The 23,070-nt window shown below is 35.2% G+C and overlaps 2 protein-coding genes across 4 annotated transcripts; both read right to left on the bottom strand.

Annotated features, from left to right (window-relative positions):
* Positions 1–91: 91 nt before the first annotated feature.
* LOC108210480 (pentatricopeptide repeat-containing protein At4g33170) lies at positions 92–4,190 on the bottom strand. Of its 2 annotated transcripts, XM_017381803.2 has the most exons (3): positions 941–4,190; positions 639–800; positions 92–457 (listed from the first exon to the last, which is right to left on the bottom strand). In XM_017381803.2, exon 1 carries the CDS (start codon positions 4,148–4,150, stop codon positions 1,121–1,123), a length of 3,030 nt encoding a protein of 1,009 aa, XP_017237292.1. In that variant the 5' UTR covers positions 4,151–4,190; the 3' UTR covers positions 92–457; positions 639–800; positions 941–1,120. The 2 variants fall into 2 exon arrangements, with proteins under 2 accessions (XP_017237292.1, XP_017237283.1); XM_017381794.2 differs by having other exon boundaries at positions 639–4,190.
* A 641-nt stretch (positions 4,191–4,831) lies between these two features.
* On the bottom strand, positions 4,832–18,988 carry LOC108205702 (endoribonuclease Dicer homolog 3a-like). Of its 2 annotated transcripts, none has more exons than XM_064090934.1 (25): positions 18,417–18,988; positions 17,851–18,031; positions 17,223–17,336; positions 16,775–16,909; positions 16,553–16,622; positions 16,003–16,067; positions 15,448–15,579; positions 14,412–14,564; positions 13,840–13,969; positions 12,568–12,673; positions 12,283–12,475; positions 11,941–12,101; positions 11,551–11,769; positions 11,180–11,439; positions 10,118–10,389; positions 9,503–10,026; positions 9,322–9,413; positions 8,960–9,198; positions 8,654–8,863; positions 8,003–8,482; positions 7,620–7,892; positions 6,845–7,171; positions 6,256–6,454; positions 5,379–5,490; positions 4,832–5,208 (listed from the first exon to the last, which is right to left on the bottom strand). In XM_064090934.1, exons 1-25 carry the CDS (start codon positions 18,545–18,547, stop codon positions 5,001–5,003), a joined length of 4,986 nt encoding a protein of 1,661 aa, XP_063947004.1. In that variant the 5' UTR covers positions 18,548–18,988; the 3' UTR covers positions 4,832–5,000. The 2 variants fall into 2 exon arrangements, with proteins under 2 accessions (XP_063947004.1, XP_017231218.2); XM_017375729.2 differs by having other exon boundaries at positions 8,960–9,195; positions 18,417–18,987.
* Between the last annotated feature and the right edge of the window lie 4,082 nt (positions 18,989–23,070).

The following is a 23,070-nucleotide window of genomic DNA, read 5'->3' as shown; positions in this document are numbered from 1 at the left end:
ATGTATCGTTAAAAGGGAAAAGGATAAACAGTGTACGATATGACATTTTGGATTGCAAAGATGTCGGGCAGCACCCAAGACACCCAAGACAAAAAGGAATCAATTTTTCTCATAATTAAACAAACGATCAAGTACAACTATACCAAAATAAATAATGGTATCTCCTAATCTTTAGAGATGAAGGCTATGTTCCTCCAAGTATGCTGCATGTCAAGGTAGACATAAATCTAACTAGTCGATGAGATTCAACTCATAGTCGTAATCTAAAGTTCCCTACATCCTTGGATTTGATGGTTTACCTATATATCCTTCAGGCTCCATTATATTCTTCAGCTTGAAGCTTTCAAAACCTATATACACTCAGAAGTCGAACTGGTCTGATACATAGCAAGCTTCTTTACAGCAGCTGTGCTAATAGTAGAAACCATACGCAGGAAGCACGTTGCTGCAAACCACCCTGCAGAGTACTGAGTTTTCAGAAGAGAATACAAATACACTGTTATATTTACAAGATTGATGATATTCGGTATCTGAAACTCAATTACTAATTAATGATATCATACCATCAGAGTTCAGACCACGGATAAAGTAAAAGAAACAAAGTTAAGGTCAATACTTCTGTTACCAACGGAGATAACCTGTAGGTGATGCGTGATAAATGAATCTCTTCATCACAATACTGTTTGACAGATGCAACAATGCCCTTCGCCACGACGATAATCACCATCTTCCCAATGCCAGCTTGTCAGAAAGAATGTGTTTTGCTGCTGCTTTTGAATTTGAAGTACCCCAGATTGTGCCTAATTAGTGCATCAATAGGAAAACTATTGACTCACAGATTTATTTAATGAAACAATTGTATATGCATAGACATTGTCACATTGGCATACACAAGAGTGTGTACAAAATTCTACAAGTACAAGAGAGATAAAGGGGTTACTTTCTGCGATGTCTTCGGTTCTTCACCATGAGCTTTGTTTGCACATCATAACATATATTACAGAACCTGGGCTATAATCCGACCGAGTTCAATAAATAGCTTATATACCACCTTGTTCGCAACTGTATTATACATTCAATATTCTGACAAAATTTTAGGCAACTCGTAATTGATTTGATGTTACCAGAAATCTCCACAAGAACAATTCCCGTTGCTAAAGCGATGAAATCGATTTGCATCTCTCAGAATGATTTCACGTTTTGACACCTTGGATATATATTTAATGGCATTATGACAATCCCCGCAAACTCTAAGGTTCTTGATTACTCGGATTGTTGTACATGGAGGAGTGCTTAGCAGCCCGAAAGCTATAGCTAGCTTCTCACTATGGTAATAGAGAGCACGTTCCTTTTCTTCATCCTCCACATCAAGCAAAACATAATCCTTATCAGGCACATATCCATCTTTTTTTATCATCCTAATCATTTCCTCTACTTTGTCATATATCACATCAGCATGAGGATGTGATTTATCATCCACCACAAACAGATGTACTTTATTTTTAATATCTATCCAACTAAACCCAGGATCCTTCTTAACATTCTTGCCCTTCATCATTCTTCGAGCATCAGTTACTTTATCCCATTGGTTGGCAGTCGCATATATGTTTGATAGAAGAACATAAGTAGATGACGAATCAGGTGGCTCCAAAGCTAAAAGCTGGTCAGCTACCCGTTTTCCGGTTTCTATATTGCCTTGACTCTTACAAGCGGCAAGCAGAGCTGTATACATTGAAGAAGAAGCTTTGTATGGCATTGATTCAATCAGTTCTTCTGCCTCTTTAACACGCCCTGCACGGCCAAGGGCATCCACGAGGCAGGAATAGTGCTCAATCTCAGGTTGAATACCATAATCATTATACATTGAATGAAAATAGGAATTAGCTTCAGAAGTCAGGCCAGAATGACCACAGGCGGAAAGAACTCCAAGAAGGGTGACACTGTCAGGTCTTATGCCAACAAATTTCAAACTGTTAAAGAGTTTAAGAGCCTCTTTTCCATGTCCATGCTGAGCTAAACCAACTATCATCGCATTCCACGGGCCAATGTCCCTCACAGTTACTCTTTTAAATAAATTATAGGAGTCTTCTATATTACCACATTTAGCATACATGTCAATCAGTGAAGTCCAGACAAAAGTATCTGAAACATAAAACGACTTGATCACGTTGGCATGGATTTGTCGCCCTTGTTCTAATGCAGTTAAGCAAGAGCAGGCTTTGATAAGAGTAGCAAAGGTGTATTCATCTGGTGCTATACCAGATTTCCTCATCTGATAGTAAATTAGAAGGGCACGATCCTCGTCACCATTTTCCAGGCATCCCGAGATCATTGATGTCCATGCAACTTGATCAGGTATAGGAATCTCTTGGAAAACATTGTGTGCATCTGCCATGGCTCCACATTTAACATACATGTCAAGGATTCCTGATATGACCGTCAGATCTAAATCGATCCCGAACTTTACCACACATGCATGAATTTGTCTGCCTTGTTCTAACCCAGTCAAGCGGCTGCAGGCATTAGCCACAGTAATGAATGTGATCTCATCTAACCTCTTCCCACTTCTGTAAATTTTGGCAAAGATTTCTAACGCTTTTCTGCTATCATCACAATTTATATATCCAGACATAATAGCATTCCAAGATGCTAAATCAAGCTCGTCTTGACCTTTTAGAAAAAACTCTGCCTCGTTCATTCTTCCATTTCTAGAATAAACATCAATAAGAGCTGTGACAACAAATTTATCTGCAACCAACCCAGTTTTCAGTGCATATGCATGAACTTGCTCACTGAGAAACATTTCTGCAAGCAAAGAACATGCCTTTAAAACACTGGTTAATGTGAAATGATCAGGCCATAAACCAACAGATAGAAGATCTAAAAACAAAGTCAATGATTCCTCCTCCAAACCACCTTGTACACAACTTGATATCATCGAGTTCCATGAAACTAAATCCAACTCAGCCATGTCATTGAACACTTTTCTTGCAGCAATTAACGCATCTGTCTTTGAATACATGTTAATAAGACTATTAGCAACACACACATCACTATCAAAACCTGATTTAAGAGCCATTCCATGAATCTGTTTCCCCAACTCTAAATTATAAATATTAGTGATTGCAGATAGCAAAATAATGAGCGTCACATTATCATAGCGTACTGTTGATTTAATCATATCCATAAAACATGCAATAGTAACCCAACTCTCACCATCTTGGTGATGCCTAGACAAGGTTTTGTTCCATAACACAACATCATCAGCACGATCATACATAAATAGTTTACAAGCATAGGCTTGAACCTGGTCCATAAACAAATTTTCTTCTTCAAAATCGACCGTGGAAAATCCACTGAGAAAATACTTAACACTATCAGCGTCCAGATAACCACTCCTATGAAATGACGAAAAAAAATGCAAAACTTGTTTCTGGACACCCATCTCCATGTAAGCCTTAAGCATCACATTCCACAACACTGAATCCCTTTCACTTTCAAACATATTATTAAACAAAACCCGAGCATCCTTAACTCGACCAAACTTGCAATATATATTAACAAGAGCACCCGAAACAAACGAATCCAATTCCAACCCAACTTTAACTGAATACCCATGAACCATTTCCGAAACCCAAACATACCCCGACATCAAGGCCAATTTCAACACTGGAGCCAACGTGTACCTACTCCCCGAAAAACCAAATGGGCTCCCAAGGAAAAGCCTAAAAATACGAAACCCCTCTTCAACATTACAATTATCAATACCACTACCCAACGCGTAACCAGCAAGTATCGAATTCCACGTAACGAGGTCTCTTTCAGGCGCATTATCAAACACATTGTGGGCACACTTAACCGACCCGCATTTTGAGTACATTGTGATCAAATTGTTGGTCAGAAACCGGTCTGCATTGTGACCGGAAGTGACAATGGCAGCATGGATTTTTGTCCCGAGGCGTAAATTGGCTTTCGAGATTGCGATTCGAAGGGGAGTGAACCATGGTGAAGATGAGGAAGATGTTGAGGGGTGGGAATAAGAATCTGGGGCTGAGGAATAAGATAAATTCTGACAATAAATTATTTTAACGTTTCGAGTTCGAGATCGCCGGAGAAGAATTGGCCGGAGGTTGAATTGTAGCTGATGCATTTAGGTACTGAGTTTCCCTCCACTATTTTTGAATTTTAGGCTTATATATTTGACAACATTTATTAATTCCTATATAAGATAAATATTATATTTCAAATTTTATTTAATATACTCTACTTCAAATTATAAAATGGAAAAAATCACTTATTTTTTATATAAATATAAACTATATTTTTTCATACTTCCGTTAGAAAAAAATTTGTTCTCCTCTACAAATTTTACATGCTCAGGGAGTATTATATTTTTGTTTTTATTATTAAAATTATATAAGATTATAACTTAATTTTCATCCTGGTTTCAAAAAAAAAAAACTTAATTTTCATCCATTTTGTTAGAATTTTTAATTGATAAATTTTAAAAGTTGTGTAATTTAATAGTAAAGTAATATAAAAGTTACATTTGATATATAAGAAGACATGTATCATGATCTTCTTTTTAATAAATAAGAGATTAACTTCCCTGATTTAACTTGAATTCAACAAGTATTAAGTATTAACAATTAAAATTTTAAACAACTTGATTCTTTAGCAAAAATTTAGTTCGTAAATTTGCTAATATAATTTTAGATTGTAGTTAACTATTATGAAGGCTACCATATTCTCATAATTTGCATTTCAACCAAAAATAAAGATGTTAAACTAGAAATTTCAACAGCTTTTGTTTCAAAATTTTGTCTTGGAAATTTTCTTATGTATTGATAACTCAAATTCCAACCAACTTCCGTGAAACTCAAAAATTTGTATGCAAACACCATAATTTGTCAATGCTTTCAACAACTACTTTCTATCTAAAAATTACCATTCTCAATAGTCAATCCCCTAACAATATAATATCTGACATGTATACAACATCATGATTTGGCAATGCTTAGAAACCCCCGTTGCTCAAGTTCAGACAACATGAGAAGACATGCAGAGTCGTATGAACTTTTCTTGTCTGCACGTTGATGTCCACTGACAACAATAACGTCGTAATTTGGAATGGTTAAGGTGATCTGCGACACAAAGCTACTGAACCCTTGCCTCATTTCAGAGCCTTCACCGATTTCCATGGGATATCTGCGATAAAAGTTGGCTACATAGTCAAGACAACTGAACGAAAAATTGTAAAGAACACAAGCGTAGTGGAACCATAAAGCGTCAGCTAGGAAACACAAAAATTGTAAAAACACGAGTATAATGGAACTGTCAAGCGTTAACTAGGAAACAATAGCATATGATTTACCAACCTTGACTTTTTCTCAGTTGTCGTAAATTTAGGCAATGGCCATTGTTGTTTCTTGCATACATCATAGAGGGCGTTTCGTGGCCCCCCTTTCGTCATCCTAATTGATTCGAGAACTGCATGAAAGAAAATGAATCAACACATGTAAAAGAGGTCGGTCAGTTTATGCGAAGAAGTTGGGTACTTGAGTGTTCTTAATTAGTGATGAGCTTGGAGAAAAGAGTTTGGCCATTAAGTACAAGTAAACTTGATAAATTAAATAACTCAAATTTTAGCCCAATTCTCGTCTCAAGAATTGTAACATATCTACCTAAAGAAGGTTGCACTTGACGCATTGGTAAGTGTCTACTTGTTATTAGCTAGGACACAGGTTTCATCTCTGAAACATCATCTTTATGTCCAAACTCCGAAAAATCAGGGTAAAACTGTGCTTTTCCCGAGACATTATGATGCATGAGCCTTGTGTTGTTATGTGCACAAACTGCTCATCTACCTTATCAAGATGGACAGGCAACTAAATAATTATATCCTTGCAATTCGTGATATTTTAATTGCTTGTCAAGGGATGTCATAAGATGAGAAATGGCATACTGTCGTTTTGTGGGTCAAGCCGAGTCACACAAAAACAAATAGTAAAGAAGTTTGTAAATCGCACGGGTTTCACAAGCTTTTACAAGAATAAAATCAGGGGATTTAATCCAAGTCTGATCTAAATGCAAATACAGCGCATGCTGTTAGCTCCTTCAATAAGCAGCTGCTGAATTCATTGTTGGTTTAGTTACTAATACGTATGATTACTAAGCAACAGACTCATGCATTATATCTGGTATAGCTATTTTGCAGATTATTGGAAGACATAAATATAGAATGGAACATCATACCGCACATATTGTTTTTAGACCCATTGGTACTAGGAGTTTGAGTTGTGGTTCGTCCGTCATATGCCTTGTGCCTCTTGGGGGATGAAAGATTTGTCAAAGATTCAGTACATGCTTCGTTGCAGATCGGAATTGCTGAATTTGGGGAAGATGAGGCAACAATAGAGTCCACATTTTGTTTTCGCCGTGAAATCCCTCTATCCTGTTTTCAGGGAAAAAAAGAGAGTAATAAACTGTCATCAATCTTAAAATATGACATATTGACATGGTTGGATGATAAACATTATAGTAGGCAATCAGTCTATTATGTTGGAAATTTTACAGTTTTAATTATAAAAAAACCCGATTATACCAGATAATCCAAACACGTAATATGCGTAGATAAACAGATATCAGGATTCAAGTTTAGAAGTAAAGCACACACAATAAGTCTTTCGAGTGCATTTCTATCATGTTTATTAATAAAAAGCCAAGTGCCAAAATAATCTTTTCTGGGAGAAATAGCGAATAGATTAGAAAAAGAAAAATACAAAGATGAAAATGATCCACAGACAAACAAAGAATAGTAGAGCTACAGGTGATTAGGCCATACTTCTAGATCTTTCAGTAACTGAAGAGCTGCTTGAGCCTTTGCAGCTTTCCTGCTTTGCCCCCACCCCTCTCTAAACAACCGTGTATCGTTTAGCTGCACACTAAGCTCAGCAAACACCGCTGCTCCTTTAGTTAGGCAATTATCTTTAACAAATAATCCAAGAGAGTCGCACAATTCGTTTAGTTCACGTAGCGGGGGGAGTTCAAGTTTATCAGGTGTCACAATTGGTGATAATATCGGCTTGAAGATTCTCCACACCTCTTCAAGATTAAGCTTGCTATCAATTAATATTGCCCCTGCAATACTCTCCAATAAGTCGCCAAGTGCCTGTTACAAACACAGTTTTTAAACGGGAGGAAGATAGAGGGGAAAAATGAACTCTGGCTGCAAGCATAAAGATGTACGATAATTAGAGCTGCAAAATTATCCACACATTCTGCAATTTGATGTATTACTAAGATAACTAAAGATAATTGTTAATCCAATAGTATGCATTTAATGTCAAATATATAATGTTTATTTACTTGGATATACTTGTCTGGGGTATCTTAACGATTGCCTTTAAAGTAATTTTCCTTTATTGTGTTTTGATTTCTTATTGTAAACAGAAAGATTTGATGATACGGAAATGCAGTTGGATCATTGTAAGGCATGTCATCTTGATCACAGAAAGTATTTAAAATGCACGTATTGGAGTAGAAGGAACACACAGGAGCTTTAAGATGTGTTCAAAATTATGGACAATTAGCCAGCTTTCGAAATCACATATACTGACCTTGGGACATTTTGCAGGAGGGGATGCCTTGTTGTTGCTATATGAACCTGAAACAAGTCTAGCAAACTCAGTTATTTGATTTTGGAGAAGTCCAGATGAGTGTTGGAGATGAAAATGAAGATTTTTTCTGACAGTTGCAGCTGCAAAATTTTCATTATTGACGGAGGCTGCTCTCAAGTCTGTTAACTCTCCTGGATCAATATCCTTGTGCATTTGGTACAAGTACCATGTAATGAGTAGGTCCAACACAGAGTCGCCCAGAAATTCAAGCCTCTATCAGAGAATTGCAGAAGAAAATGCCGACTCAAACATCACTTGCTCATCAAGCTAGAACTAGATGTAAAAGTATGCAGAAATAAAATCAATAATGATACATTATATACCTGATAACAATAGCCACGGCCGGTCGCTTGCTCCCCCGAAGCATGCGTGATGGCCTCCAGCAACAGACCCTTGACCAAGAATTGATATCCCAACTTAGACTCTACGATCCCAATCTCTATTGCTTTTGGGCTGTAAAGGTTTAAAGATGCATTTGTCATAGCATCATAAAGCAGTGAGTGCTGAACTTCAACATCCATACCGAGCCATTTCATCAGTTGAATTGAGGCGACCAATCCACCTCCGACATAGTATGCTCCTATAAGGGCCTCAACGCAATCAGATATAGTCTTGGAGCTCATCCACCTATGACCCCTATCGCAGCACTTTCCAATCATAACTTTTGTGTCTTCGCTTACAAATTTACTATCTAGAGGGACATCAGCTGTATCCACTCCATGTTCACACGGAAAAAGACGTATAGACTGCTGCCCAGGAGCAGTCCAGCGTCCAGGATCAAAAGGATTATCTCGGATATACCCCTGCCAACGTATAATTCTGCATTAATTACCACAGTAACTTTTTGACCTAAAGAAAATCCACTACAATGCAATACGGGTCTCCCACTAATACTATGCTTTGATGCTAGATATGCAAAAAAAACAAAAAGAATAACCGGATTAACCAACTTCATGTACAAGTAGATATAATACCTGTATCTTTTTATCAGTTCCCAACTTGTGCAAAGTGGAATTACGAATAGCGTTTATGCGGCAATCCGATAATTGTCCTTCATGTTTGTTCGGATATTTAAGAAACAGGTAGCAACTTATAGCATACTTTAAAACTGAATCCCCAAGTAACTCCAGTCGTTCCATGGAGAAACTCTCACCGCATTTCGTAGTTGTTAGAGCTTCCAAGATCTAAGGATAAAACACAATAGTTAAACAATGTAGGTTCATAAGATACAAAAAGGAATAATATAAAGAATTATTAACTTGGACCAACTGATCACAAACCAGTGAGCTTGATATGTGAACGTTTCCAACGTCACTCTTAATCTCTTCTCTAAGTTGGCTGGCCAACATTAAGGACTCCAGACGGTGAACTAAGGATGGTAGCAAGTACACCGACTTTAGAACACTTAATCCCACATCAACAAAAACCAGAAGTTCTGGTGGCATGCGGACAAGGTCATATGGCTTTCTATCAACCTTTTTACTGCTGGTTTCTTTTCTCTTTTTACTTAAAAAACCTGCTATTTGCATTAGAAAATTAAATCAATCAATAAAAGTAGATATTAGTTTTTATCTAGAGGTAAACTAGGAAATAATTGTTAACTAATCCTGATATAAGATGATTAGTCACATAGCAAAAGAACCTTCTTTGTAATCAATGAGAAGATTGTGGGCTTTATGACTTTGTTTCAGCAGCAGTAGAGGCTGTTCCGGACGTAGTAGAGACATCCCATACCTTATCGAGGGGAATGATTTAGATAATAAGTTTAGTAAGGTCACTGATGTTTGCAAAGTAAACAGAAAATTAAGTTAAAGAAGACTTACTGTTTTTGGAAGTAGTCGGTGAAGGACGCGTAATTTATTGGTGCTTCATCAGAATATCCATCAAAAGTACTATCAGCAGAAAGGTCCAGAAGGACTTCAATAACAGAATACACTTTTCCTGTATGAACTGACAAAACAACCATATCTTTGATGTCTGTGACAGGAAGTATTCCGTTTGCAAATTGTATATTACCTACACAATTGACATCGCTACCAATCAGATCATTGTTTTTTAGACCCCCAGTTACACTGCCTGATTGTTCAGCACTTAACCAGGCATTTAACTTAAAAAACTCAATTGCAGAACCATAAGTCTCTATAACTGCCCAATCAATTTTCCAGGTTTCTTGACTAGGTACTTTTGCAGACTCTAGTGGTAAAAGTAAGTACATATATGATGGCTTCCATAAAGACACATTATTCTGAAGCAAAATCTGTCTTCCTTTTTTTGATATCTGGCTGATAATCAACTTCCCGAATATCCCATTGAATAAAAATTCTTGGAAGCACTTTGATTTTCTCACCTGGCACAAATAAAAAACGATATATCGAATTATGCTTCGTAGAGATAAATATCCCAAAAACAGATACCTTAAGATAAAATAATGCATTTACCTGTTCCGCATCCAGAGGTACTTGCCCACATGAAGAAACTGAAGACTTGACAACCCTATCGATCAAGTGCAAATCAACTTCGAAGTTTCCCACATCATCTGCAAGACGCGACTCAACCAAAAGGATGAAACTTGAATAATGTACATCAGGATCGTCACAAACAAAATCTATTTTGTAGGCGAAAAATTCCATGTTGTCAATCATCTCGCCCCATGTCCCAGATAGTGCTTGAATGCAGGTTGTTCCGTGTAGTTCTTTCCTCTTTGTTGTTCCTACAAAAATAACGGAAAAGGAACACTGAAATGATTATGATAGGCAAAAATGAGCTACCAAATTGTGCATATATCAACAATAATACGACATAATCAGGCTTAGGTAATCAAGATGACATCATGCATTGTACTAGCTACTATAGCAAGAGTAGCCACCAAGTGTCATATTTTCTATATATTGAGGCATTGCCTCCTTTGTAATATTGTAGCAGACATTATAATATATCTAACAAAGTCTCTAACAATCTCTTTCTCTCCTCTCTACTACTGTTCCCTTTTATTACTTCCGCATTTCTCAAACTCTGAGAGCTTGTAATGAAGATCTCTATCATATGGATGTTGTCCTACATGCAACCGATGTGAAAATCCACCAGAAAGATCATCTCCATGAAACAAATATATTTAAGAAACGAGATAACAATGATCACGAGACAACAGTCTTGGGGTAGTAATATTGTCTGTGATGGAAGGCAAGTCTGCACAAAGAATACAACTGGAGAAAAGAAACTCATAGAGAACACTAGAGTTCTTTGTTCTTGTATTCAACTATTTTTTGTTGTTGCACTTACTAGAAGAAACACAGCGACGAGATAAAGTAATTGACCATCCAACCCTATCATCATATCGTCAAGCCAATGCCATAAAAATTGGGTTGCAGACTCACGTGAATAATCTTAATAAATAACAAACACATTTCTGAGAATGCAAAGTATTTCCTAACTATCACAAAAGCATCGGCGGTAACTATTTTCAAAATTATTATTTAAAAACTGGAAGTCTACTAACGCACCAGCACTTGAAGCTTTGTTCTTTACAATGGAATCACTTTTCTCTGGCTGTTCATTTATTGGGAGAAGTTGATCATTGAGAGCCCCAAGCTCATGCAACTTTTTACATGCATCCAGGCAGACAAGCTGCTTGGATAGGTGGGTACTTCCACAAAAAGGGCCAATTACAGATTTAAAAGCTGCATTTGGAGGCAACGTCATTACACACTGATAGAAGTTCTCCGACGATAAGATTTGAAAACTGGGCCTTGAACTGTAGTACCTGTGGAGGAATGATTTACATCAAGAGATTATGAATAAGCACCCACAGTCCCTACTCAGTTACAAAATACTAGGTAAAACAGAATTCGAAAACAAAGCATCAGAAGTATACTTGTCATGGGGAAGTTTTTCACAATATCTATAAATGACGCCCACACTAGAATCTGCAGTGACTGATGCTCCAGTAGCAGGCACCACGTATGTACTAATATCTTTGGTATTCCAAGGTTTTAAGCTTGAGGAGTCCTCTTTTCTTTTTAAAGCAGTGTCTCGCATAAGATACTCGCTTTGTATGATATCAAACATCTGGTCTCTTTGCTTTAAATTACCCCTGAGCAGATATACATCGTAAGGAAGAGATGCAGTTTACAAATTATTTGTTCAATGCCAAGTACCAATTGATTCAAAAGTTTTGCATTTAAACAACAATATGGTTTTTTTGTCCAAAATGTCTGTGATAAGATGTAACTATAAGCATTATCCAATAAATTTATTTGGTCACCTCTCTAGCATCATGAGATACTGGGAATTATCCTGACGTGCCCGTCCACGTGATTGAACATAACTACGAACCGTCGTTGGCAGGTCAAAGCGTATCACAGTGGAACAATTAGGCACATCAATGCCCTCCTCAACAACATCAGTAGTAAATAAAAGGTTTACCTGACACAAAATACACAGAGGAAGTTTGAGCTTGTCCAAATTTAGGAATGACAACAATTGTTCTCTCTAGGAGAAGTTAAATATAGATGGAAAAAAATGGTCATGAAATAAGAAAATAATAATGCAAAAATTCAGGAAGCACATAACATATAAGATACTTCTACTTTATTTTAGAAAATACCTTCCCAGATCTGAATGAATCCAAAATTTCCTTCTGCAGTTTCGGCGTTAGGGCATCAACGGAGTTATTGGTCCCAGTTAAATATGAAGCCGATAAATGAGACAAATAATTAATTTTCTTAAAAACTCTTTCAATAGCTTTTGCTGTAATGATTTGTTCAACGAAAACTAGGCAAAGCACTTCTTTAGCTTCCCTGCAATGACACCCCAACAAAGGAAAAGTTTGAGAATAATATAATATTTGATCAAACATAAAAACTTTAATCGATTGACACTGTTGGTTTACCCAAATGACTGAAAAATTTGAAGGAGTTCATATAACTTCGGAGATATAAAACATGTAGATACAGTCTTCGCATAGTCGTGCCCCTCGTCCAACAAACTTTCATGGCCTGAGAAATTTACAAGATATGACTAACAATTAAATATCACATAAATTGCCCTTCACAAAGACAAAAATTAGCAAATTAATGCCAACAAAAAATATAGACACATAAGAGTTTGGAGTCTTTGAAAAAACTATTGTACTAATTTAGTTGTCGGGCAGGAGCATGGAATGTCACACTATTAAAGACTGATAAAATTTTGGTATATAATGCTTGGAATTCTCCGTCCAAACTCCAAAGTATAGAGCAAGATGGCAAATGCTACATCAATAGTTATTGTTCCTGGGCTAAAGTGAAGGGGCTATCTAAAACTTCTTGCAAACGTACAGGATAATCAAAATATGGTTTTATATTCAACTTACCCACTTTAGACCAAACATTCTATAAAATTTGTAAATGCTTCCTACCTCTTGCTTTCACAGTTTTTGAATGTTTATAAGTTTATTATCTTTTCTGTCATGGCATATTCTATCTCCTACTTCAAATTTTCCTCTTAGATTATACATTAACCAAATTTATATGAAGCATCAACCGCTAAGTAAATTTTGAATTTGAATTAATATGGTCTACAGAATGCTTTATTAGTCTCTAGCAGATGCAGGGAACTGGCAGAGCTGCAGAAGCAGACACAGCCTTGCAATCAATTTTTGTAAAGAGGCTGTTTCCAGGAATGGAACCCCTGACCTAGTGGATAGCAAGCAACACTTGACCAACGTGACAAACATGACCCTCTAGTGATCAGCACAACTTAATCAAGAAAACTGTAAGTAAACTGATTCACATATATTTGAACTGGTCCATGTCTTGCACATGCCTCCTGACCAGTTAAAGAAAATTAGTCTCCTAGTCGTAGGATTAGGCTTCAGACAGCTGTGATATATAGTTTCAATAAATCCTCCACACCTGTTAGTCACAGAACAAGCATGAGTGAAACCCATCCGCACTGTGGAGAGGAAGTATAGTCTAAAACTTTCCACACCAATTAGGCAGGGCTAGAATTTTGCTTCAGCACCTGTTAGATGCAAATAGAACAATTCCTTCCACGACTAATAGGTGTGGATGGCTGAGACTTAATTTTCCCCCATCTGGTTCAGGAGAATTGTTAGCCATGGACCAGCTCTTCATATATTAAGAGAGGAGAGCTTCTAAAAAATTGTAAGCAGATAACATACCTTGGGGCAAGGATTCTTCAACGAGACTTAACACCTCTTCTAGGTAATATTTATATTGGAGAGAGCTTTCCATATAAAATTCACAGTCGGTATTGACCTCAGGGGAGTTCTCTGTTAAGATTTTTACAGCCTGCATTTGCACATTAAACAACATTTCCACATTAAAGTAACCAAAAGGAATGTGGAATATGTCATCCCAGCTTATTAGTCAAAAACTGAGAAGTTTGTTAATTTGTAAAGGTTCCGGGGATCCTTTACCATGTGAAGAAAGGAGACATCATAACATGTAAGATGACAAGAGCAGCACAGCTCTTAAAAATGCTTGTATTAAATATCAAAGAGACGATATATTTTGCCAGAAACTCCTGAATGGTCCACTCTAGAATAAATTATGCCTTATGCGTACTGCAGATCAATCTGATATAATCTAAATTTCTTATTATGTATCTAAATTATGGAAAAAGTCAATTTCACGCGAGCAGGGTAACGTGCCTTTCTTATATATGTTTTATTCCCACAGGTTTCTTATATCTGCTCTATGTACCCTCGAGTTGATTACAACATAATGATACCTCGAAAGCACACATGAGACCAAGATCGTTGATACAATATAAAATCTTCTGGTGAATGTTGGACATCCTGCTTCTAAGTAACTTCTGTTTTTCATCCGTATCTCTGAAGTTATCAGAAAGTGACGCTTGCAACTTGAGCAAAGAGCCATCAAACTGTACAAAGAAGATCGAATATAAACTATCATCTTTAATGCAAGTATAATAAAAGTGGCAATATGATATGTTATGTCCAGATTATAAAAATCCTTATTTATAGCTGTAACTGACTGCCCAGTCCATGTAAGCTATGTTACCCGGACTCTCCATTTTTGTGCCTATACCGGTGTCCACCGGACATGACATGGGTGTGGGTATGGGATCTGTGTCGGATCCTTCTTATTACAACCGGACACCTCACCTTGTAACATCCCAGGTCAAAATGAAAACTTAGGTCTTGTTTCAACTTGTTCATAGAGAACAAGATCCATGAATGACTTGTTTCTATGTTGTTCTATTGATTTTATGCTTCAATTTTAGGCGTATGTGATTTATGTGCAGTAGACACTATATTTATGAATGTACCATAAATCAGGCTATATAAAGTTTTACTTGCGTGGAGTTTAAGTGCCAAGTCCCTGTACCCGAGTCTAATACCGGATCCATGTCCACGAATCCTAATTATCCTAAAACTACGAATCTGACTCTTGGATCTGAACCCGTGTCCGATACTCATACCCGTGTCCGGGTAACTTAGCATGTAAGAACCCCGATTTGAATTTTTCTACATGATTATGTTTGATTGAAGGACGAAAATATACATTGCCAGAGACTTCAAAAATTAATTTTAAGAACAAAATATTGTAATTTAAAAAAGCTTAATTAACATCACAATTTGAAGTTTAGGAGTCACAAAGCCAATTATGCTCAAAGTGACCTGTTGACTCTTTTTTCTATCTGTGAAACAAATGGAATAAGCAACAACTTTATAAGCAATTGGTGCAAGCATCTTATATTGAACTAAAACATGTTATTGGTCTATAAGAACTTGGATCGTAACCTTCAACCATGTGGACTCCAATTTCCTTTTTAAATCTGAACTGGAGCACACAGCTGGATCATAGAATCTTAAGAGTTCCTTTGTAGAGGGGATGGCCAAGTCTTGTTCCTTCTTAATCTCAACTGAGTAAATCTGCATATGAAATAATAAATGAATTCACTGCACAACAAATCAAGAAGTAACACATACTGAAGCACAGCTGTGGAGTTTATAGATGTATCCATAATTAACCATCAATTTTGTGATCGTTATCCACAGGTCAGGATTAAAAAAAAAACGCCTGTCCAGCTATTTTTTTAGCTGATAGGTCTCTACCAGCTCTTTTTTTTAGCTGGAAGGACAGTTGCCCAGCTAAAGAAAGAGCTGGTCATGTGTTACTAGCTACAAAAAAGAGCTGGGCGGTTGGGATTTTTTTTTTTTTAATCCTTGATCCGAAGGTCAGAAAATTGATGGTTCTGTATATAATCCTTATCAATGGCCAAGGACCAAAATTGATGGCTCTGTATATAATCCTTATCAATGGGCAAGGACCAAACCCCTAAAAACAAATGGTACCTGAGAATCTAGTATAGATTCAAGTTCTGAAATTTGATGCTCAGAATCATTGACAGAAGACACACCTGGTAACACAACGTCCATTAATCAATAGAAATTAAATGTAAGAAATAATATTGATTTCCACTTTACATTGTTTCTATAAAATATGATTCAATTTCCAGGTAAGCTGGCCTAAACAAGGAATACCTTTATTCTCCAGCAATTATCAGTAACTGAACCTTTTACGACAATTTTTACTAGCTAAAAGTTCCAAATCAAACTGTTCTGAACAAATAACGTGTTCTAAACTGACATCATGCTTTCAACTACAAAACGACTCATAAATCTCTCACTAATATCCATTAATACAATGAGAGCAACGATTTGTCAACCGATAATCCAGCTAATCCATTTAAAATGTAGCCATACCCCATATTTCCGTGCCATATTGACTTGTTTAATAATCTTTCATTGAGCTGAAGTCTGTTACTTCTTAAAAGAAACAGTGTCTCCAGAGTACTTGTACTCGAACTATGTATGGTCATGTACATAAAGAACAAAATCTTACCTTTTTTAATTACAGGGGAAGCAGTCATACCGAAAACCTTTGGCTTGTCTTCAGAGTTGTGATAAAATTCCTGAAGAAATTATTAACCAGTAGAGTCAGCCATATAAATCTAAATACAAAAAAAAAAAACGATAACCATGTATATAACTATAACAACAAGATTAAATAATGAATACATAAATTTACAAGACAAATTGCCTGGACATCAAAAAGTAATTTTACCTCCATCAATTTTGCATAAGGGTGCTTCCTAGTAGCATGGTGGCATTCATCAAATATTAATAAGCATATGATTCCAAATTTCAAAAATGCTTTCCTTAATGCATCTAACAGAATCTGAGGTGTCATAACCATAACCTGCAAGGTAAAAAGGAGACAGACATATATTGTGTATCAATATTAAAATTCTTGAGGAGTACGAAGGCGTTAAAATTTTATCAACAACTTCACAAAAATAGCAATTAGAAACACAGATTCTTACTGCTTGACTTCTTTCTTTTATTTGTTAGAATTTACAAAAGATATAAATCAACAAGTTCACTGGATGAGAGACAGGGAGGGAGAGAGAGGGGGGGAGGGAGGGAGAGAGGGGGGGGGGGGGGGGTGAGAGAGAGAGAGAGAGAGGCACTTAAATAAGGTGGGCATATAAAAAGAATACGAATCGACTCACATCATTTTGATCAATCTCCTTTTCCCATGATCCAGCATCCCAAAAATCAACTCCTTTGGCACCATAATATTCATCAACTTCAAGCTCAGTATTATCCTTTATAAACTTGTATTGCTGTATAATACGAAAGATTGATTTTCCTCAGAAATTGAGAGAACACACATATGAAAAAAAGTTTTATCTAAGGACCGCCTTCAAAGTAGATGGACACTTCGAGAAAACAAAACATAAATAACATATAAGAAACTTAATTTGTTGAGACTGCAAAAGAGCACTTGAATACAAAAGATGAAATATCCAACGAGCGGTATAGGAGAGTTGAGAATTGATGAAAACCAACTCGGATATATAGAAATGCAAAAGGGGTGGAACACTATTATCATCGTTAATAGATTAAAACAAATCAAATTTCGGAGAACAAATACAAAAAGAATGGGTCCGGACTCTTGGAAAGATAACAACAACACAAACTCAGATAAGAAAACAAAAAAACCTTACAAGGGACACTCACAAATTAAGACAGCACAGATTAAGGAAATGTCAAACTTAACAGTTGATATATCATTGAAAAGAAAATGAAATTAATAAGCTACAATAACCGAAATGAAAAAGAGATTACACAACATACCTGGTGTACAAGCGCAACAGTGGGTGCCAAGAAAAGGATCACTCTTTTTTCCCCACTCAACTTAACAGATTTAGCAACTTCTTTAATCAGCATTACAGCAATTAATGTCTTTCCAGCCCCGGTATCTAAATGTGCAATCGTATTTCTCTTTGTAGCAACTTTAAAAATCTTCCTTTGATACCTATAATAAATTATCAATAAAAATATATTCAAACATCTTTAGATCACCTTATACATAAACATTAACTATAACATCGAGAAGCACTAACATATGCATGTACATCAATGATAAAGTAATATGTTCCCCGTCCCAATAAAGGCCTTTCTTACTCGGAATCGGCTAATATTTTGATAATGTACATGTTTTTTTGTCTAAAATAAGTGTCCTAGTAAAGTGCCCATGTGGCCATGTCCGAGTGTCGAGTGTCCAACAAGGTACTTCTAGACAAAATGAAAAGTCCGGGTAACATAGGTTCTTACCCTCAATAAAATATTAAACTCAATAAAGTAAACTTTTTCCCTTAGTTTATAGTAAAGATCAAAGAAGCATACGGAGAAGAGCTTACATTCGAGGCGTAAAGCCGGGAAGAGAAGGGATATCCACGTCCATTTTCTCCACCGGAGCAGGAGGAGGGTTGTGATCCAAGCTATCAAACCTTCTTTTCTTGGACACCCTGTCTGCTTCAGAAGTCTGCATGACTATAATTAGTTATCACAACAAAGACGTGTGGCTTTAAGTTCAAACTATAGATTATTTAAGAATGTTTTGATCTTGTCATAAGCCTTGGATGATCAAGAATGAGTGTTGCATGAACAAGGAAACATACAGTCCTGCATACATGTGTGTCTATACGCATACATACATATACACGCAAAAAGATCAACGTCGTTGAAAAGACGTTTAAGCTGCGAGGGATGTGATTACAGTAACGGAGGCGAAGAAATTAAATTATAATTTTTGGATATTTCGGTTTTCCGGAATAAAAATGAATTTAGGATATAAATAGAGGCATACTATGAATAGGAAAGCAACAAGTTGGCTCGAAAAAAGAAATTATTTACGTTGTGGGATAATTTTTTTTTGTTTTTTTGCTTGTATCACGAACGAAAAAGAGGTGTGAATGGTTTGATCAAAATTAGGTAATTTAAAACAAAAGTTCAAAATTTGTATTTTAGTAGATATTATCGAGATTAGTATCATTATTATTTATTTCCTATATTTTAAAGAAAATACGAAAAGTATCTATCTCAAATTAAATGTTTCACTCAGTGTCTGGATATTTGATATAGAAATCAAATATATAATTATTTTTTAAAAATTTGAGACATGAATAAAATATAAAGTACCTATGTAGATTTATCTTATAATAAATAAAAGTATATTCCATTCTGAAATTTATGTGTATAAACAATAATATTTATATACATGTCATATGTAAGTGATGCACAATTTTGTCCTCAATACATATTTAGCATATGTGAAAATGTTATTTTAAACCAAAAAATTGATATTTTTTAACTACAAAGTAATTTCTGTAATTGTATAATATAACATAAAATATGTGCAATAAAGTATTATTTATAATTAAGTGTAAATAATCATTTAATCATTGTCTTGGTTAATTTGGAACAATACGGAGAAAAGAATAAAAAAATATGAGAATTAGAAAAAAAAATTGAATTATTTTATTATTAATATTCTTTTCGCTGAAAATATTTCACAACATTAGTCTTTTGTTTATCAATACTTATAAAATTAGACGAAAGAGGAAAAAATTATGATTATTTAACATAAAATTATCGATTTCTGGTTGTTGACTCAATGAATTAATTAATATAAATTATAATTTTAGAAAATATTGCCTAATATATGTACATACATTTAAATTAATAACAAATTACCTGCACCACCTATATTCCACATATTCATCATTCCAATTAATTGCATTTTGCGAACCAAAGACTATGATTATTGAATATAAAATCCATATGAAATTATTATTTGCTTATATTTAATTATACTTGTGAAACACCTCTAATTATTAGCAAAAACAAAATTAACTTCAAATCACCCAATATTGTAAGAATTTAAGTTTCAACTAATAATGTGTGTATTTGCTTACCAAAAGCCATGGTTATGAATCATGAATGAAAAAATTTCTAATGTATTGATAATCAGAAATACTTAGGAAATAGTTTCTTAATGAATGAAAAAAAAAAAAAAATCAATTCCAGTTGAAAATGTACCCATTCTTAATAGCTTATATTAAACAGATAGACTTTGATATCACAACTAATTCCAAATACCTGAGCATATAACACTCACCTTTCAGAAGCAAAAAATGTGTCTGCATTTGAAATGTCACATGTTATTGGTGCCTGGTGGCATAGTTTGGTATAAGCTAACAATGATTATCATAAATAGTTCTCACCTCTCACCTGGTTGGTTGTTTTAGAAGAGAAGCCTGAACAAGTTTGCCGAGTAACTCTGAACTTGATATTACCTGCAACCACAAAAGTTAACAACATCAACAACTCTGCTCAAAGTCAATTAAAGAAGAAAATCTTGTCAAACTCAGCATTCAAATAATAACTGCTATTAATGAAGAACAATGACAGTATATACAGAACTCACAAAAAACGAGAAAACAAATTTATTGTGAATAATCTAAGAAGAATTGCAGCAAACCCTAGTTTAAGCTTCTAGATGCAATAATCAATATATGTTTCTTTCTTGAATAAGAGCAAGTGACAAGAAAATTAAGATAAGAGATATATGCATATAAGACAAGAAGAGAATGGCAGCATATAGTGAAAGTATGAAACAGGGGCGGCGCCTGAGTTTCTTGACAACAACAAGGCTTCCGACAAAGTTTAAAATACAAATTTATCGCGCCGAACCAAGATTGACCTTCAAGATGCAAACATTTACTTGGCCATTAAGATGCGACAATCAATACAGCACAGATGACTATAAAATTTGTAGACTCTAGATTAAACTAATGTGCGACAACCAATATCCGTAGGTACGGTAACCTTTCAGGAGTGAACAAAGAGTATTGGTAATCCACAGAATTTGAAACCTTATGATGAAATCAATGTAACTTATTTAAAATCAAATAAACAGAATGAAGAAGAAATGAGAAAAGCATCCTTACAGATATAAGAAACTGAGAACGGCTGAATGGGACGGCTGCAACCAATTGCTGCTAACGAATATTTATACCTGATAATTTAGGGTCTAATAAGGGTTAACTTAGAACACGCTGGATAACAAAATGACATTTATACCCCTAAACATCGATTTTGTTTCAATATTTGAAAATTTGTCATTCATAGATATGCGTGACATAAAATCACGTCACTGATGAAACTAGACTGCATTAGGCAACATCAGTTTACATAGATAAGGGTAAAATAAGATGGATATTTAAAGATAGCTTACCAAACCAGGGTGAAATACCAGCTTGCTTCTGATGTCTGTAATGATGCACCACTAATCACAATGATACACACCAAAGTGATCAAACAAATGACATACTTGAAAGCCAACCACAATTTTATACCCTGCTATTCCTCAAGAGCTGTTACAATGATAACACCCAATTTTAAGGGGGTTAATATAAACTAGAGTTTATATGATTTCTCTAGGTCTGACTTATCTTATGTTACCATTCATTTTTTCACGAACATGGGTAAAATTAAGACATTAACAAATTATATTTAATCATCCAATTAAAGAAGGAAACAAATTAGCACAAGAGGAAGATAAGTATGAATTCACACTGGTCATACTTTTTGTATAATTTTGTTTCTGAACCCTCTTTTATAATTCATGCTACTGTCTGTTTTCAAGATCAAGAAAGACCATTCTAATTCTGTCCCTCTACTATAAGTGCATAGATCCATTTAATTTACATGGTATAAGCCACAGAAATATAAGAATATTAATCTAAGTTCACTCAAGATCAAATTAAGACCCGTGAACAATGGTAAAAAAGTTTCAAGTGACAAGTGGGTTGTACTAACTATTATTTCCTAAAAGCAGAAACCACAACTACTTTGCTTACAGAAATTTCATTTCTCAAATAAATATGAATTACAATCTTATACTTATATTCTCCATTTCCCAGCATGTGTGAGATAATAGAAACGTATCAGCATATATAGATATACAAATCCTGTAGCTAGTGCAAAAGATAGACAAGTGACATATACAACTGTTGAATAGTACTTGCTGATGAGGCTGATTATTAATAAAAGGTTTTGCTAAAACAAGTATAAACTAAATAAATCTAGAAAATAAGAAAACGTACCTGATATCTGCTGCTCAGTCTCTTCAAAATTTGTGGAAAGTTTACTTACAAGCTTTCATGTGTTTGAAAAGATGCAGGATTACATTATCACACTGCAATGCTTGTTAGTACTAAGAATATTTAACGGAACAAGAAGAGTTGGTGAGAACAAAAGTTTTTTATACACAATATTATTTTGACAGTAACTCATAATTTGCTTCAAAGTTACCAGAATTTTCCACAACAGCATATTCCACTGCTAAAGCGATCAAAGTGATTTGCATATCTCAAAATGAATATACATTTTGAAAAATACAATGACTGCACGATGACACACATTGTCGTAAATGTAGCCTGTAGGAGTTCTTAGTAGCCCGAAAGCTAATAAAGAGAACATTCCTCACAAATGAATGTCCAGTAGATAAATAATCTCAATAAACCAATATTTTCCTACATTACAGACAGTGTATTTTTAAACTCGATAAATAAATAAAATTCTCTCAATTCCATGTATTCATTTATCGAGATTAAAAGTACATTAGCCGCGGTATAAGACCTCTCGGGATATATATCAAACACATGGTCTGCATTCTGAGAGTTCCGATTTTTCAAGTCACGGAGATGAGATTGTCGGTGAGGAACCGGAGTTGAAGAGCGAAGGAGGCTTGTGTTATGAAAAATAAAGTTTTTTTGAATAGGTATCGCCGGAATTGGGAAAAAATGGCCGGAAATGAAGTGGGAGTAGCTGCCGGAGAGAGAGAGACAGATTTCCCTCCAAATTTGTCAAAAGTTACTGTCTTTTTAACCAACTGTTTCATGAATACAGGTGGTGACCCAGTCCTAAAGTCAAACTTCGAAACTAATTGTTATTCGATTTATTTATTTTTAAATTTTTCATAATTTTATGTTTATCCAGTTTTTATGC

Source organism: Daucus carota, chromosome 1 (genome assembly GCF_001625215.2).
Source record: "Daucus carota subsp. sativus chromosome 1, DH1 v3.0, whole genome shotgun sequence".
NCBI lineage: Eukaryota > Viridiplantae > Streptophyta > Magnoliopsida > Apiales > Apiaceae > Daucus > Daucus carota.
Note: the sequence above shows the minus strand (reverse complement) of the source record. Positions and strands in the feature narration are given on the sequence as shown.